The sequence below is a fragment of the Nymphaea colorata genome, chromosome 2, assembly GCF_008831285.2.
Source record: "Nymphaea colorata isolate Beijing-Zhang1983 chromosome 2, ASM883128v2, whole genome shotgun sequence".
Classification (NCBI taxonomy): domain Eukaryota; kingdom Viridiplantae; phylum Streptophyta; class Magnoliopsida; order Nymphaeales; family Nymphaeaceae; genus Nymphaea; species Nymphaea colorata.
The window spans coordinates 12,508,490-12,524,404 of record NC_045139.1 but is presented as its reverse complement, the minus strand read 5'-3'; the positions used below and the strand labels follow the sequence as shown (position 1 = coordinate 12,524,404).

Below are 15,915 nucleotides of genomic sequence, written 5' to 3'. Positions count from 1 at the left end.
GAACATGGTAGCTGTGATAAACACAAGGCTAGAAGAAGCTGAGCAGGCAAGCAAGAGTTACTTCTTAATATGATCACCATTTACATGATTTAGCACGTAAGAGTAATTGGCTGCTAATTAGGTGAAACTCAGCTTCTCCCAGCACTTTTGGAACTCTACAACTTTTTGAATGAAGCAAATGTGCATGTTGCAGGTCAATCGATCGGTTTCAAGTCATTTGGAAAGTCATTTGCATGTCAAAGTCGCATGATTAAGCAAAAAAATCTGATATGTGTCTTAATCACATGATTTAAAAAGGCACATTTCATAGTGAGCAAAATAGGTGGACCACAACGGGGAACAAACATTCAAAGAAATGGAAAAAGGGATACAGTGATTAATTTTGTTAATTAGTCTGTGTGTGTGTGTGTATGAGCTTGCGATGTGTCCACTCTTTGGTTTCTTGGAGATCAGATGCTACCCAATAAATCATGCAAGGTTTTCTAATTATCACTAGGAATTATTTTATTGAAACAATAACATTTATTTATGTCGAAAGTAGTGGAGAGAATGTGGTCCCTTTAAAGAAAAATACTAGAGTGAGTACATTGATGGTTTAGTTGGGACCTGATAAAGCAAAAGGAACTTGGGACTTGAAGGGTCTTGAATGAGTACGTATTTTATGTTGCTTCCCCTCACCACATTTCTCTAGCTGCAATGTTGGCCGCATGAACTTAGAAACCTTATGTGAAAGTAGAATTGCATTTATCATTTTCAAATATGATTCCTGAAGGTATTATTGCCAATTATATATACTCTCAATTAAATATCCATCTCCCTCTTGCTCTAAACCAAGCATAAGGCATCACAAAAAATGAGCAAAGTTTCATTTTCGGTGCAGAAATAAGAAATTCATGTAAACTTGCAATCAACTGGACCATGTGAGATGTTGCACCTGAACATCGTTCCCCGCAATATCTTTGATCGGCAAATGTAGAGCAAACTAGCAAGACCTTGTGCTCTCTATACACGCATAACATAGTTGGCAAACTCAAGAATCGGACTCAGAGCAGTAGCCAATAACATAGTTGGCAAACTAAGAATCGGACTCAGAACAGCAGCCAATTAGGACAGCGAGTCAGTGGGTTGAGTAGGCTGAGCAGCAGCCAATTAGGACAGCGAGTCAGTGGGTTGAGTACGCTGAGTCAAGTACTAAGAATCAAACTATCCACATGCAACCGAGTTAACAGACTCTAGTTGTCTCTTTCTTTTTAATTTTTCCCCAAATTATCTAATTAACTACTCGGTGCTTAAAGACTTGGTGAAATCATTAAAATATATAAATAAAAGATATGTTCTCTCGGGTGTTGGGAGGTCACTGGTGACCCAACTTCGGGGTATCAACGAGAGAGAGAGAGAGAGAGAAAGAGAGAGAGATGACAAGGCTGGTTTAGAGTTTTAGTTTGGGGGTTGTTCCACCCTGCATCATAAAGATGTACACACACACACACACACACACACACACACACACACACACATATATATATATATATATATATATATATGACCAACTAATTCAGCTTCCTTTCTGTTTTAGTCTTTCCATACCGATCCAAGAAAAAAAAACTGAATCAAAATAAAATTTTATCATTAATTTTGCCAAAACTCAAATTGTACTTGACTTGGGCCGAGTTAGACAATTCTCGGCCGAGTCTTGGTGTGGATGGCTTGGGTCCGAACTCTTGACCCAATAAGTGAACGACCCCGATCTGACTCAGGCGATTACTTAGCCGGATCATCGGGTTTGCTAACTAGTAGGCAACAAATTAAAAGAAGCAGCCTTTGAGGTACTTTTTTTTTCTTAACCAATATGAAGAAATTCTAGCATTATCAATAACTAAAATAATGACAGGAGAAGTTGGTGGCACAGAGTAAAAGAAAAATCAGATGACTTACAAGTACTAACGAGCAATTTAACAAATCTGTCTCTGACACAAGTGTATATCTCCTACATAGGATTCTATGGTGAGGGAAAACTAAGCATCAAGTCAATGTCACTAGGGGAATGAAACGTATTATGACGTATAGTAACATACCTTTTCCCGTTTGGTTGCATCTTATAGGAAAAATGTATTTACATATATAAGGTTTGTCTCTCCTTCTTGTTTTAACTTGTACATATTTCTATATATGAAACAATTATTCAATCATCCCCAGTACGCTACATTGCAGGAAGACATTTTTTATTTCTTTCTTCTGTAGGAGCTGGATTAGTGACTGGACAATATGACCTGTCTGCCAAGCATCTTCACCATAATCTCTAGTGTTCATGGCCTGCGGCGATTAAGTTCAAGCTAGCAAGGCCTAGTTTCCAACTGAATCGAGAAACCCTACAATAAAAATTTGTAGGGGGTTGTAGCTAGAGTATGGTAATTAGGAAAAGTTGGTAAATAGTCTTCCTATATATAAGTAAACCTCTTTGTTTTTGGGAGCAAAGGTTTACGAACCACATAAATTTGTCTTTAAATTAAATTGATTCTGAAGAGATACATTATCAATAGCTTTTAATATATAGGATTTTTTTTTTTGGGGTTCTTTCAATGCATGCATCAGGCCTCTTGTATCAATAAAGTAGGATTTTGAACCTTCTTATTGTGGTAATAGAGCATTACCTAGGTTTGCGGATTCTCAGGCTCCTCACAGCATTACTCGACCAAGCAAGCAGAAATGTGATACTACTCAGTACCCACCTTCCAATCAAAACAGTACAACAATGTGCATGTGTGACCAAGTGCTATGTGGCTTTATGTATGTGTGCAAAATTGAATGGTAACTCTCTATTTAAAGTCATTCAGCTCACTCATGAGGGCTGTTCGATCCATGGTGATGAACAATTAAAATTAAAACAAAGACGAAAAATGTCAACTAATACTAAATAATGAAATTGCCAATCACTTTTTTTTTTCCTTGTTTTCCATCAACTGTCCAACAAGATGGATTAGGCAACATTATGAGTAAGCTATGAGTGAACTGGGTGAATCTAGATAGCTAGAGTAACCATTCACTTACTACACACACACACACACACACACACACACACACACATATATATATATATATATATATATATCTTGAGAGAAGGTTGTGGGAGAAGATTTCACATCATTCTAAAGTGGCATATATAACATTATTTATGTCCACTTGACAAGTCTCTACACTCTTAATACAAGCACACATAGACATGGATTACAAATCATTCATTCACTAATTAGTCCTCTGATCTCGGCAAAAGTCACAGCTATGTCCTCCTTCTACAGCTCCAACACGAGAACTGCACAAATGCCAAAAGACACCACAGTAAGCATTATCAGTCACACCTCCAACAGCATCATAAATAGTGCAAAACAGCACAAAAAAGAAACAAAAAACCATGTATTTTCCCCAAAAAGTGGGGGAGAGAAAAACTGATAATTTGGTCAAAGACCATGTAATTAAGTTGTGGTGCTTACAATCTGCATCCGTCTTTATCCAATGCTCTCTGTTGCCATTAGAATCACTGCCACATATAGGAAAGTCATGAGGAGGACTAGACTGGCCCTTGCATGGCCATCCTTTCTCTTTGGCAATGGTGGGATCAGCATGCATCAGTCTCTCTTTCCCACCCACCAAATTATTGTCCTTTGCACACTTCATGATGTATGGGTTGGTACCTTTCTTGGTGGCAGAGGCAGCGGCAGCATCTGCTGTGACGGCGGTCGCAGTGGCGGTGCAATAGTCAGATGGATGAACTTTACGGTTGAACATGTGAAATAGCTGAAAAGTGACGAGCAAGCTTATGTGAATAGACATCCTTCTATTGAAAAAGGCAACGAAATATGCCATACATATATGATATACATAACATCAAATGAGTCCACCAAATACCATAGTACTGATATTGAGTAAGAAAAGGCTGCAAGACTTACAGTCAATTGAAGTTCCAAGGGCCACTGTTTTTTTAACATAGAGCTACTAATGCCGACCTAGTGCTTGTTCTTAATAAACATAAAAATTAATGACATCATACCAAAATATAACATTTTTTTGGGTAGTTTGACCACGAACAAAGGTTTTTTCTTTTAAATACATGAGATCTATGATAACAATGGAGAAAATACATTTTTGCACTTGTATCTGATGCTTGGTAGCGATAAGTGACAGCTCCAAGGGTACATCTCGCATCATGTGAAAAAGTGACCAAGTTCGTGAACTTGGAAATAATTGGTCCTACTGGTGTCAGTCGTGGCACAGCGCGCAGATAACTAGCAACTGGCACCAGCAAACGTCCAAGTTCCTTAACTTGGTCGGGCATTTCCTACCATATAGTTAATAGTTCTTTCTATAAAGAAAAGATAGGTAGACTCACACACACATATATATATACATATATATATATATATATATAGTACGACATGGTCCAACATGTATCGGGTAACATACCGTGTCGGCAAAGACCGACACATATATATTAACTGGCATTCTTTCCTACGAGGCAGCTTGATAAAAATGCTCTCTAGCTACTTGGGCACCACCCAAGTACAGGACAAGCAATGTCACTAAGTCTAACATTATCACTGTTTGTGAGAGGTCATTTGGCAGCATAATACTTTATGAGTGTTGCATAAATATATAGTTTTTTTTTTTATAAATCTATCTTAGTAAGTTAAATTCTCGAAAAATTCACAAAATATGCCTGCTATCAAACGACCCCTAACAGATATATTAATACCATGACACTTTAAAACCATCCAAAAACGATTATTTTCAACCAGAAACCGTGTTGTTCATTGAAAATGTACCAGCTTGTTAAAGAAAAGTATGTAAAAACTAAGAAAAGAATAAATAAATATTGTTTAAGTATCATGGTAGAGTACAAGAAATCCAATATCAACATTATTCTATAACTTCGGAAAAACTTGTTTTCTGTCTTTTTGTTTGGCATATATGTTCTTGTTTGGAAATATCACGGCGATATTTTAGAAAATCTAGACAACAGGTGATAATACTATGCAAAAAAATAAAAAAAATCGAATTAAGTGAGGCACACATCCCGAAAAGCAGCCAGAACCACAGCAAGACCATGCTTCTGCGCGCATTTGTTTGCAGGGTCCAGCACTAAAGGGTTCCCCACTTCATATATATATAGGCTACTTGACCAGTAAAAGTTTTGGAGTTAAATGGTTCAGTCAGGTACCTTATTAATCTTGTTCTCAGCAGCAACCTGATCTTTGGAACCAGAAGCCTTCGAGGATCCAGTACTCCGTCGCTTCAGAATTTTCTTGATGATAAGTTGGACGGCCTTGGCTCCATCCATCTTTCCGGCCTTGTTCTCCGGCCGGCCATTCTCGTCCGAAGCCTTCAAGTTCTTTGAGAACAGATCACGAAGGGAGACCCGGTCCTCCTTTTCTATCAGATTCAGGGCCTTCTCCATTCCCGATCCAAATCCACCAACCCGTGGGTCCTGAATGTGTGGCGGGGCTTGAGCTTGAGGGTTGACCCCTTCAGTGGCCGTCTGCGGATCCTGAGCACCTGCGTTGCCGTGACAGTCGTTTGGCAGTACTTCGTCTTTGTGGCTGCCCTCGGCAGCGGCGATCTTCTCGAGGAGGCCAATGGCATCTTTTATGGCGTCGTCGCCCTCCTCATCCTCTTCCTCCTCCGAGGCTGGGAGAGGACGCTCCACAGGGTCAGCGCCCAGGGTGCCAATGGCCAGGAGGCCCTGGTGCCAGTGGGTGAAGAGGTCGGACAAGGTGTCGTCTTCCTCCTGCCCCTGACTTTTCACGCCGAAAGGCTTAGTGTAGAGGGCATAGTGATCACTTGGGTTGCTCCCTGACCTGGAGAACGGCGCCTTACATTCCTCTTGACAATTTTTTCCTGCAAGAAGTTAATAGAACCAGCCTCACATTTTCGCCCTTCAGACACGCTTAAATGTCGTGGTGTATCATATAAAGAAGTAACAGTGACTACTCCACTGCAGTCGACTACTCTTTCCCTCTATAGAAACATAGCCATGTGGTAGGTCCAGCAGGTACTTCACCCACTTGTGTGAAGCACATGGCCGTGTTTTATAAGAGGAGCGGGTGCTCCGCTTTTTCGATCCATCCCATATACTCAAAGTACTGCACATATGTATATATAGTGTTGATTTCTCTATCCAGGTTTGCTCCATTGTAATGCATCAGTTGGTGTTTAATCACCTTGTATAATGCATCAGACAGTCATGATTGAATGAAGAACTTGATGGTAAAAAATTATATATATATATATATATATATAACTTAGATTTCTTCTGGCAGGATTCTGCGGACACTCATACAAACAGTCCCACCAGAAGGATTATAAGAATGATTATGCATATATATACATACACACACGTGGAGAGAGAGAGAGAGAGAGAGAGAGGTAGCAATATTGAAATCTTGAGAGAATCACCATTGTTTAGTCGAAGCTTGCGGTGCATCCAACCGAGTATCTGAAGAAAGGAGAAAGCATGAAGGACATGAGTATGAAAGAGGATGAATCAGTATTAATCATAACGTTGATCCTTGGAACATGGTAAGCATGTAAAAAGCAAGAATGGGAGTTGCAGGTTGAGGAAGCTGGCTACTTACCCTCATCACCTTTGGTTGCAAGAAAGAAGGAGGGAGCTAGAGTGTTGGTGGGGAACTGGGGGAGAAGCTTGAGCTCGAGAGGAGTTGGGATGGGCAGAAAAGATGGGGTTGATGGAGGAGAAGAGGAAGAGGAGGGAGCTATAGAGGGGTTGGCAACGCATACAACATAGAGAAGGGTCCAAAGGTGTTGTTGGAACCTACTTGTCAATATCAGGGTTTATGTCTATGACAAGGGATCGGGTAAAGGACCTCTCATTGCCAATTTGGCCCCACTCTTTACCGTGACACGCGTGAAATCTCGTCTTGTTGCACGTGTAGGGATGATAATCAATCTGAATTTTTCAGTCAAGGAGTAGAGGCAGGTGTGGGCAACACGTGGGCAATTGCTTACACAGGCACCACAAAAAATACTTATTTTTTGTATTGATACCTTAAAGCAATTTTTTCCATTTATATGTTGATGTCATTAAGAATAATCACTAGTACACCCTGAGTCAGAAATTTTTAGCACTGCTTCAGTCTTTCGTTGCATAAGGTTTTTTTTTTTTTTCTCTCTTTCTCTCTATAAATTTTTTAGGGGGAGAGAGGAAGAAGATATCAAATAAAATTGCATGGCTTCACTTTTTCCAGTTGGAAGATAAGGATGAAGGTGAAATCGAGTATAAAACTATAGGTTGTGAAGTTAATTACATCTAGAAAACACTTTCTTTTAGCTTCTCTCTTCAAAAGAACTAATGCTACAGAAGCAATTCATACTGCTTGATTTGGTGCAGTAGGAAAGAAGAATTCATGTTGACTTCTCTTTCAGACCCAAAAAGAAATGAATAGTGGACGAGGAATGGATCAGACAAAGCAAGACTGCAAGCACAAGGACATAATCGGTTTTCATTAGCAGGTCGAACTGAGGACCTTGCTAGATTCAGTGGTTTGTTTAGAGTTCTTTATTTTTTTTTTGGGCGCAAACAATGAATCTCAATTGTGCATCCAAATGAAGTGGTTTAATCACAGAAATTAGCATTTTAAACATGAAAAATTAACTTTTGAAACAGCTTAATAATTAAAGTGACTCGAAAATGTTAATTGCAGAAAAAAAGTATTTGGTTAATGTGCACATCATTCCACCTTCTTCTGAAGCGCGCTCTCTCAAGTTAGGAATCGCGCTTCCTTCTGACAGGGACGGCATGCACTTTTTACTTGCTTCTCACGTCGATCGCTTTCAAGTGCTCCTTTCCAGTTTTCACTCATCTTCCTTGCTTGTTACGTCTTCTCATAATTAGTATCTTATTGTCGCCTTTTACTTAGCAAATCTTACATTCGATAGCATGTTATGTTTCATTAATTTTTCTAGTGTTTTCTCTATCTCATCTACCACTATCTTATTAGTAATTACTTCATGATCCTTACTCATGCGCGCGCGATTTGTATATCTCGGTACTGCAGGTAAAACATAAATCCATGATACTGAATGACGGTTATCTTATATTTATTCCAGGTGATGAGAACGAATATTTTATACTACTAACATCATCTGACTGAGAGATAAAGCGACTACCTCATATTTATTCATCCGCTCTAAAAAAGACTTTGAGGTCAAAACTTTCTAAATATGGTCATTAGTTTAGGCTCTCAAATCTTCAGCTTGGATATTATATCAAAATCTCTCAAAGGCTATGAGGTCATCTTGACAACAGATAAAAATTAACAATTGGTTGGAGCTTGTTTGAGCACCGTTGGATTAATGAAGAGTCGGAAACAAATTGTCCACGCACTGGATCTGCATTCAAACATGGAGGGCTTCTAGAAGTTAAACCAGATGGACAATTGAGTACAATCAACTTTTCCTACAGTGTGGGTGTGGGGAGGGAGATGCGTCAGCTTAATGGATTTCCCTAGTGAGCAACTAATTAGCTGCACTTGGTCGCATGCCATCTTATCAACTTCCACCTTGAACGAGGTGTTGGTTAATAAAACTGTGGTCTTGGGAAACCATCAAAACCGGCTAAGTGTGAACAACCAGCATATATAACGCCGCTTGCAAGCAAACATCCCATGATGCCAGGCAATGCGACAAAGGTGCATTTTTATGTAATACCAAATGGTGCACAGATTTCCATTCGACGGAAGGATGGATTCAAATAATTCAGAAATAAATCCTCATGTAACTGCTCCTTGGCTTTAGGAGAAGTTCTTCGTTTTCATTCATTCATTGTAACCAAAGTATATATATATATATAAGGTTCTCTATAAATTACAAACCGCATTTGGATGCATGCTTAAAAAGAAGTTTTGCCTTCAAAACATCATTTTGATTATGCCACGAAACAAAGCTCAGTTTCGTAAAAACCTGGTATTCGTGCAGCTGGATTTGCAAAGCTGAAGTGGGTGTGGGGGCAATGACAAGTTGAAGAGAAGGAGAAAGGGCGAGGTTGGGCTCAAAAAGCTGATGTGCCGGGGTGAGAGGGATGGACTAACAAGAGGCTCTGCGTTCCGCCCCAGGCACGCAACCTAATCAGCCTCCGTCTCTTCAAGAAAGCAAGTTTCTAAACAAATTTTGTTGCTGCTTCCAAAAGACGGTCAAGGACAGGGGGCTCCGCTTAAGATATTTTCCATCAGATATTTAATTTGCCTCAGAATTTGGTGCTGGCAAGTTTCTCTCGATCTGAAAAGGAAGGGATCGAGTTCCGGAAGGCTTTATGCAATGCACCGTGACTGGTAATAGGATCCAAACGGGCCCCAAGAACTAATTTAAATGGATTCACATGTTGGAGATAGAGAGAGGGTACCCACTTAAGGCTGGGCATGGGGCGGACCGAGCCGACCCAAGACTTGACAAACTTGAGTTTGGGCTAGCCCGAAGCTCTTGTTGGCAGCTCAAACCCACCCCGCTTAGTTGTTGCAACCGTCAACTTCATGCCCATCGAGTACCCAGTTCGATGTCTTCCCTTATTTGAAATCCTTAATGTTTCATTTTTTTAATATTTCAAAAACACATAACGATGTGTCAAATTTTTAAGAGAACCATCAACAACACACAAAGAATTTCTAAAGGAACTATTAAAGACACACACCAAAAGTTTGTATGCTAGCATCATGTCTACGTATAACGAGTGAAAGAGAATAAATAAATAAAAAATGTGGAGATATGAGTTTTAAATACATATATCAGGCTGACTGGGACCCACCAATAACCTACTTGGAGCAGCTCAGCAAAACAGGCTTTTTTTTTTTTTGTTTTTTGAGCCAACCTAAATAACAAATAGCTAGCCCAAGCCATACCCATCATGGGCCAGATATCTATCTATCTGTTAGGTACCCAGCTCGTGCCCACCCTTATTAGATAATTTACATAGATGCAAGACGTATTCAATTGATAAAATTCATAAGCGTGGAAAGCTATCTAACATACATATACGTGTATGTGTGTGTATGTACATATAGGGGGGAGAGAGAGAGAGAGCGAGTAGCTACAGTAAATGGTTAGTGGTATCTGAAATCACCACAAAGCAGGATGAAGCACAAAGTATTAGTGAATGAGCCAGATTGTGTCTAGTTACATTCTTCAAGTACAAGTTGTTTGTCACTATATTGTAAGGGGGCACCAAACCACGCAGCCGCTACCAAACAAAGTGCATGGGTGACCAGATTTCTCTACAAAAACGTAACGCTATAGTTCAAATATGTCGATGCCGGGAAGTAAGATTCTTAAGATTCAGTGGTCAAGACCGCATTATCCCTACGAGCTTTGGACGCCAATCTCCCCTTGATATTAGTTCAAGTAAAATAGCATTAAAGTTTCAAGTATTCCAAGACTCAAATTCTTTTTATTCTAAGAATTAGACAAAAGTTCTTATATATAATACTTCGACTGCCTTCCCTTTTGTGTGTGTATATGTGTGTGCCTGTATAGAAAAATGAGTAACTACCAGACCCTCATATGCCACATGAGGAAAATTTCTTAGGCTTTTGATTTTAACAGATCATATGGTACATATTAAGTTGAAAAAAAATTGAAAATTAACCAGTTGTATTTTGAACAGACTTACTATTCCTTCGAAAGAGGAAACAAATGAATCCTCTTAGTCGAGAACCCCTTTTTCCTTTAGGGGACGTTTGTTTGTCCGTTGAAACTCTGGGGAATTGGTACTAATGTCCCCTCCGCCAACAAACACTGAAAAATTTACCAAGGAAAAGGGAGCTTTGTCGATGAATTTTACCAGGGAAAATAGTCGGACGCAGGGGATCCAACTATTTACCGTGGTAAAGTTCCTCAGCTGCGTCTGGTTGCTGCTGAAGAAGCAAAGCATGGAGTCTCCCTTTGCTGCGCAAGAAGCTCTTCCCATTGCCACCTGAAAAAACCTTGGTGACATGGTTGCAGGTAATGCTCCATTCTTCACCTGCGTCCCTTTCCCTCTTTCTCTCTTTCTCTCTCTCTCTCTCTCTCTCACACACACACACACACACACATACATTCCCCCTTCTGCTGTTCCCCCTTTCGTCGTTGCCCCTTCTGCTCGTCACATGTTATTGTTAGAAGTTGTTTCCACCAATTGCTCACTCTCTTGTTCGTTTCCCCATTGTTTTCTTTCCCCCTTCAGCTGGTAATCTCTTTTTCCCATTGCATTGTTGTGCTGAAAATGTTTGCTCAAGTGTTCATTAGGAGCACGCATCTTTTTTTCCCCATTTATGTTGTTGGTTTGATACGGTACCATATGGCAGCCAAAGACAGAAAGTTCATAGTCTTGATTATCTTTGTAAAAACCTTTGCTTCACCACATGGAAAGTGGCCACTAACAGTTAATCAATCATGTTTAAGTCGACCAATGAAATAAGTTGGTAACAGCAAACATCCGCTTATGACATGATCCATTGCCATATTCTTGCTTTATTTTAAGTTTTCCTTTTCTTCCTTCTGCAGAAAATGGTCAGGTTGCAGCATTCACGACTAAATCCCACCGACATTCTCTACATGAACAGAACCACATCTTTAATGTTCATTATAATTGCTTCATCATTTTTTTTGCCAGTTATGCTCATTTGTTGTGTGATTTTGTTAATTTTGTAAAGGCCAAGATAATTCGTGCGGTATTTTATTTTTTGGGGTCGCTTGATAATTTTTATTACGTTATGTTTAATTGTTGTAAATAGTTAAACTGTTTTTCTATCTTTTCCTCTATTTTAACCATCAAGCATCAATAAATTCCACCAGGTGAAATTTTACAGTGTTTCAGGTAAGGTGAAATTTCAACTCTTCCACCCTTTACCAGGGGAGGACTTTTCCCTTCCCTGGTGAAATTTCACCTCCAAACAAGGGGACATAAACAAACGCCCCCTTAAGGGACATTTCAATGTCTTGAAACTGCAACCAAGGTTCTTATTTTTTCAACTTAATCTTTAGTTTATAATGTTCTTAAAATCATCGGCCTAAACAATTTTCACCAATTCTATCATATAAAGGTGTAGGAAGAGAGATAGAAAGGGAGAACGTATGTTTATGCGTGCATGGTCGCGTCTAGAAAAGCTGTTTTCCGTTCTTGCATGGTTGACTTTTTACACTATCAAGCTACTAAAATTAAGATGCATATTGTTTAATTTCTCAAATGGGTTAGTTATGTTTCCTCATTAATATCATAATTTACTTTTCCGACAGCAATCACAGCCACTGACGCTATGGCTAGTATTTACGTTGAATAAATATGTATTTTAAAGAGAAGGGCCCGTGAATAATATATTTAAAGGATGGAATGTCGCCCAAATGTTTTTTAAAGGAACAATTGCTTTGCTTTCCGGCCGGGGTGAAGTCAGTAGTTTTTTTGTCGCAGAAGCTAAATTATAGTTTTAAAATTTTAACAACGGGCCGAAATAAAAAAATTTCAAACTTTTTTTATATATTAAACTAAAATTTTTTAAATTTACATATAAAATTTTAAAGTTTTTAAAAACTCAAGAGGGCCCAAGGCCCCTGCCGGCCCCCTTCCCTCCGCCCCCGGTTGATCATGCACCTAACTAAATAGACCGAAAGTGGGGTCTCCACTACCTGGCTTTACACACATAAAGTGCAGCAGGGGGAATCGATCTGGCATCATCTAATCAACTCTGCAGCTTCCTACACTTCGGCCTCCTGCCCGCCTTCCACGATGATGCTTCTACTTACACTCATCATGTCCCCCCTCCGTTTATGTATCATTTTCGCTGGAAGTTTGCAAAAGAATCATGTGTGTCCACTTTTCTCTTTTGGCATTATAGTGTATCAACTACTTCTTCGGTTTGATCTTAAAGGGCGTGATCTTAATGGTATTGAGGGGCGTTGATTCGGATTGAGGTTGCTGTTTTGAAGCTAATTTGACTGGCGCTTTTCTTTTCTTTTCTTTTCTTTTTTATGTGGAATTTTTAGATTGTGCATGGTATACAAAGGACATCATGACTTTCTAATTCATTTGGACCTTCATATTGTTCATTGTACTGTTAGAAATTATTATCATCTGTTGTATAGATCTATCTATTTCCCAATTTAAATTCTCTAAGGCAAACTGCTGCTGTATACTAATCAAGTGTGTTTCTTGCCTCCTGTTGTTTCTTTCTTTCCAAAATCAATGCCTAGTGGGATACCAACATTGCTATCTTAAGGGAATCCAAAAGACTAAGAGAATTGGCGGGAAGTTCACCGATTGATGTAATAAAAATTGAGGGAAATCAACCAGGGCCGGAGGCAGGGTCTTTGGCCCCCTTCAGATTTTTCAAAAATAAAAATTTATATATAAATTTAAAAGTTTTTGGTTTAACATATACAAAAAAATCTGAAAAATTGTATTTCAACTCTCGTTAAAATTTTGAAACTATAGTTTTGCTTCTATGATTGATGAAAATTTCCTAGCTCCGCCCTAAAATCAACAACTAGTTAAATCACAGTCATGGCTTTATGTTACATATTTCAAAATAAGAGCATATCGGCCATGGAAAAAGGCTGGGAGCTTCGGTTCTTTTGTTGGGCGATTGAATGAAATCTTAATTGCTCCTTCGACAAATACCGTATTACTCCAACTGTGGTAACCAATCTATTGTCGCTGACGTTCACATGCCCTTAGTTTTTAATCAAATTAAGATATTTTAAAATATTAATTATTTATATTAAAACAAAAGAGACTAAAACTGGGGTGATATTGGCTGACGTATGTGGGTATTACACTGTATATATCTGTGGGTCAGCAAACAGATACGGTGCTTATATCGATGTCGACAACATCAGTTTTAGGCAATCACACGTGATCTTGCTTGTTGCCCTTTATGTGTGTTGGGTCTTGGGATAGTTTCCCGGAGAATCAATTACAAAGAAGCGCCTAATGTTTGGGGCAAATAATCTTTTTTTTTTTTACAAGATAACAAATAAGGATTCAACTTTTCAGAAAAAACTTCAAACAGCTTTCTAATGAAAGAAAAAAATAATTTTTTGACATAAAATGATAAAAGTATCTTTTACGCATGACTTTCTTTGGCTGACAAAATATATGTTTGCCTTCAAACAGAAATACTTTAGTCATCTTATATAAAAATTAATGCTTTCAATAACTAAGCAGTCAGCTATTTGATAATTTCTCTCATCAGTTGAACGTCCGTTTGCTGACTTTAACAGATTGAACAATAATTTTATTCGGCATTATATATAAGGGAGGTTAAATCCTTTCGCCATCCGTCCATCTAGTAGATGCATCTGGTTGCATATATGACAGGTGAGAGCATTCGGACAGCCGAGAAAATCCACACACACATATATATTATATAAAAGAGATTGAGAAAAAAAAAAAAAAACATGTAACAAAAGTACTAGCAATAGTTTATGGTATAAGAATGTGACTTTTAAAATATTTAGCCATCGGGCATATTTCAATTTTACTAGAACCATTTAGTCATTTATGTATTTGCCATGACTCGACCACAATAGATCAACTTATGTGCAGTCCTTTCATCCATTGTTTATGGAAAAGAGCGGTCATTGCAACTGCTCCCCATTGATGAGTGCGCTCTTAATCGATTCTCAGCCCATATCAAAATTATGTATGTGGGCGCAAGTTAGGGAGAGAAAATGTCTTTTAGTTGTTCACTCCGTTTGTGCTCCCACTTTTGCTAGCAAAGTTAGGCTCAACAATGTGCGGCCTAACTCTGGTGGCCTAGATTCCTGTACTTACCATGCATTCATTCCACTCAAGTTCCTTTGTGCCGTATGTAAAGATTTTAACATATCACAAGGACTATCGACCCCACAGCTTTAAGACCCATCAATTAGCGGCGTACTTCGTGGGCACCGGAAAAATTCCTTGCTCTATCCGTCCGTCTCTCTTATTTTTTAGTGAAGGACACCACTGAAGATCCCATTTTGTTAAACCAAAGTGAGTCTAGTAAATCAAACTACGGGCATAAGTGGCCAAGCTAGAGATTTTTACGCAAGTAGCACAAAAGGTGACCGATAAAACATCTACATGTAATGAAGCAAATTTTATGGACTGGTGTGGACAATTATCCACAGCAGTGACAACTAGGGCTGCACAATAAGTCGTGTATACTCGAAATATTAAATCAGTCGAGTTAGAGTTGCAAGAATTCGACTTGTTTAAACTCACTCAACTTGACTATATATAATAAATGTTGAGTCATAATGAAAAAACAGTTAAATAAGTGACAACTAAACAAGTTAACGAGTTAAAAAACGAGACACGCTTAACATAAAACATTTATATGTAAATAAAACAAATTTTATGGACTGGTGTGAAGAATTACCCACAGTAATGACAACTAGGTCTGCACAATAAGTCTGTATGCTCAAAATATTAAACCAGTCGAGTTCGAGTTGTAAGAACTCGATTTGTTTAACATAAACTAAACGAGTTAACAAGTTAAAAAATGAGACATGCTCAACATAAACGAGTTAAACGAGTCGAGTTCAAGCTCAATGTTGTATTGTCGAGTCGAGCTCAAACTTGTTCTATAAAACTCGACTCGAGTTTAAGCTTGAGTTTTTTGTATTGAGCCGAGCTTGAACTGGCCTAACTTGAGCTAGACTTGGCTAATGTGCAGCTCTAGCAACAACATGACTCTGCCACAGATATATGTAATTCCACAACCTCCCTTGTTTCTCCATTATAAAAAGATATTATTACTTTACAGTTTTTTAGTTCGAGACAGTTATAAACAAGTTTGAAGTCAGCCCGATCCATATATGGGAGAAAAAATGGATTCGAAGGAAAAGAAACGGAAGAGAGAGAGAGAGTACTCTCTATTGAGCTTGTTTCGCTTGTCA

General features: G+C 38.7%; 1 protein-coding gene across 1 annotated transcript; it reads right to left on the bottom strand.

Annotated features, from left to right (window-relative positions):
• Positions 1-3,134: 3,134 nt before the first annotated feature.
• On the bottom strand, positions 3,135-6,748 carry LOC116248378 (protein LAZY 1-like). Its single transcript, XM_031621131.2, has 5 exons — positions 6,627-6,748; positions 6,448-6,487; positions 5,213-5,889; positions 3,489-3,792; positions 3,135-3,310 (listed from the first exon to the last, which is right to left on the bottom strand). Exons 1-5 carry the CDS (start codon positions 6,630-6,632, stop codon positions 3,291-3,293), a joined length of 1,047 nt encoding a protein of 348 aa, XP_031476991.1. The 5' UTR covers positions 6,633-6,748; the 3' UTR covers positions 3,135-3,290.
• Positions 6,749-15,915: the final 9,167 nt, after the last annotated feature.

What these genes read in the sequence shown, in the direction of transcription:
- LOC116248378 (XM_031621131.2), bottom strand. An exon ending in CAAGCTTCGACTAAACAATG is followed by an intron (nt 5,890 to 6,447) that starts GTGATTCTCTCA and finishes AACTTCTTGCAG; the next exon opens with GAAAAAATTGTCAAGAGGAA. An exon ending in GATAAAGACGGATGCAGATT is followed by an intron (nt 3,311 to 3,488) that starts GTAAGCACCACA and finishes GCATTTGTGCAG; the next exon opens with TTCTCGTGTTGGAGCTGTAG.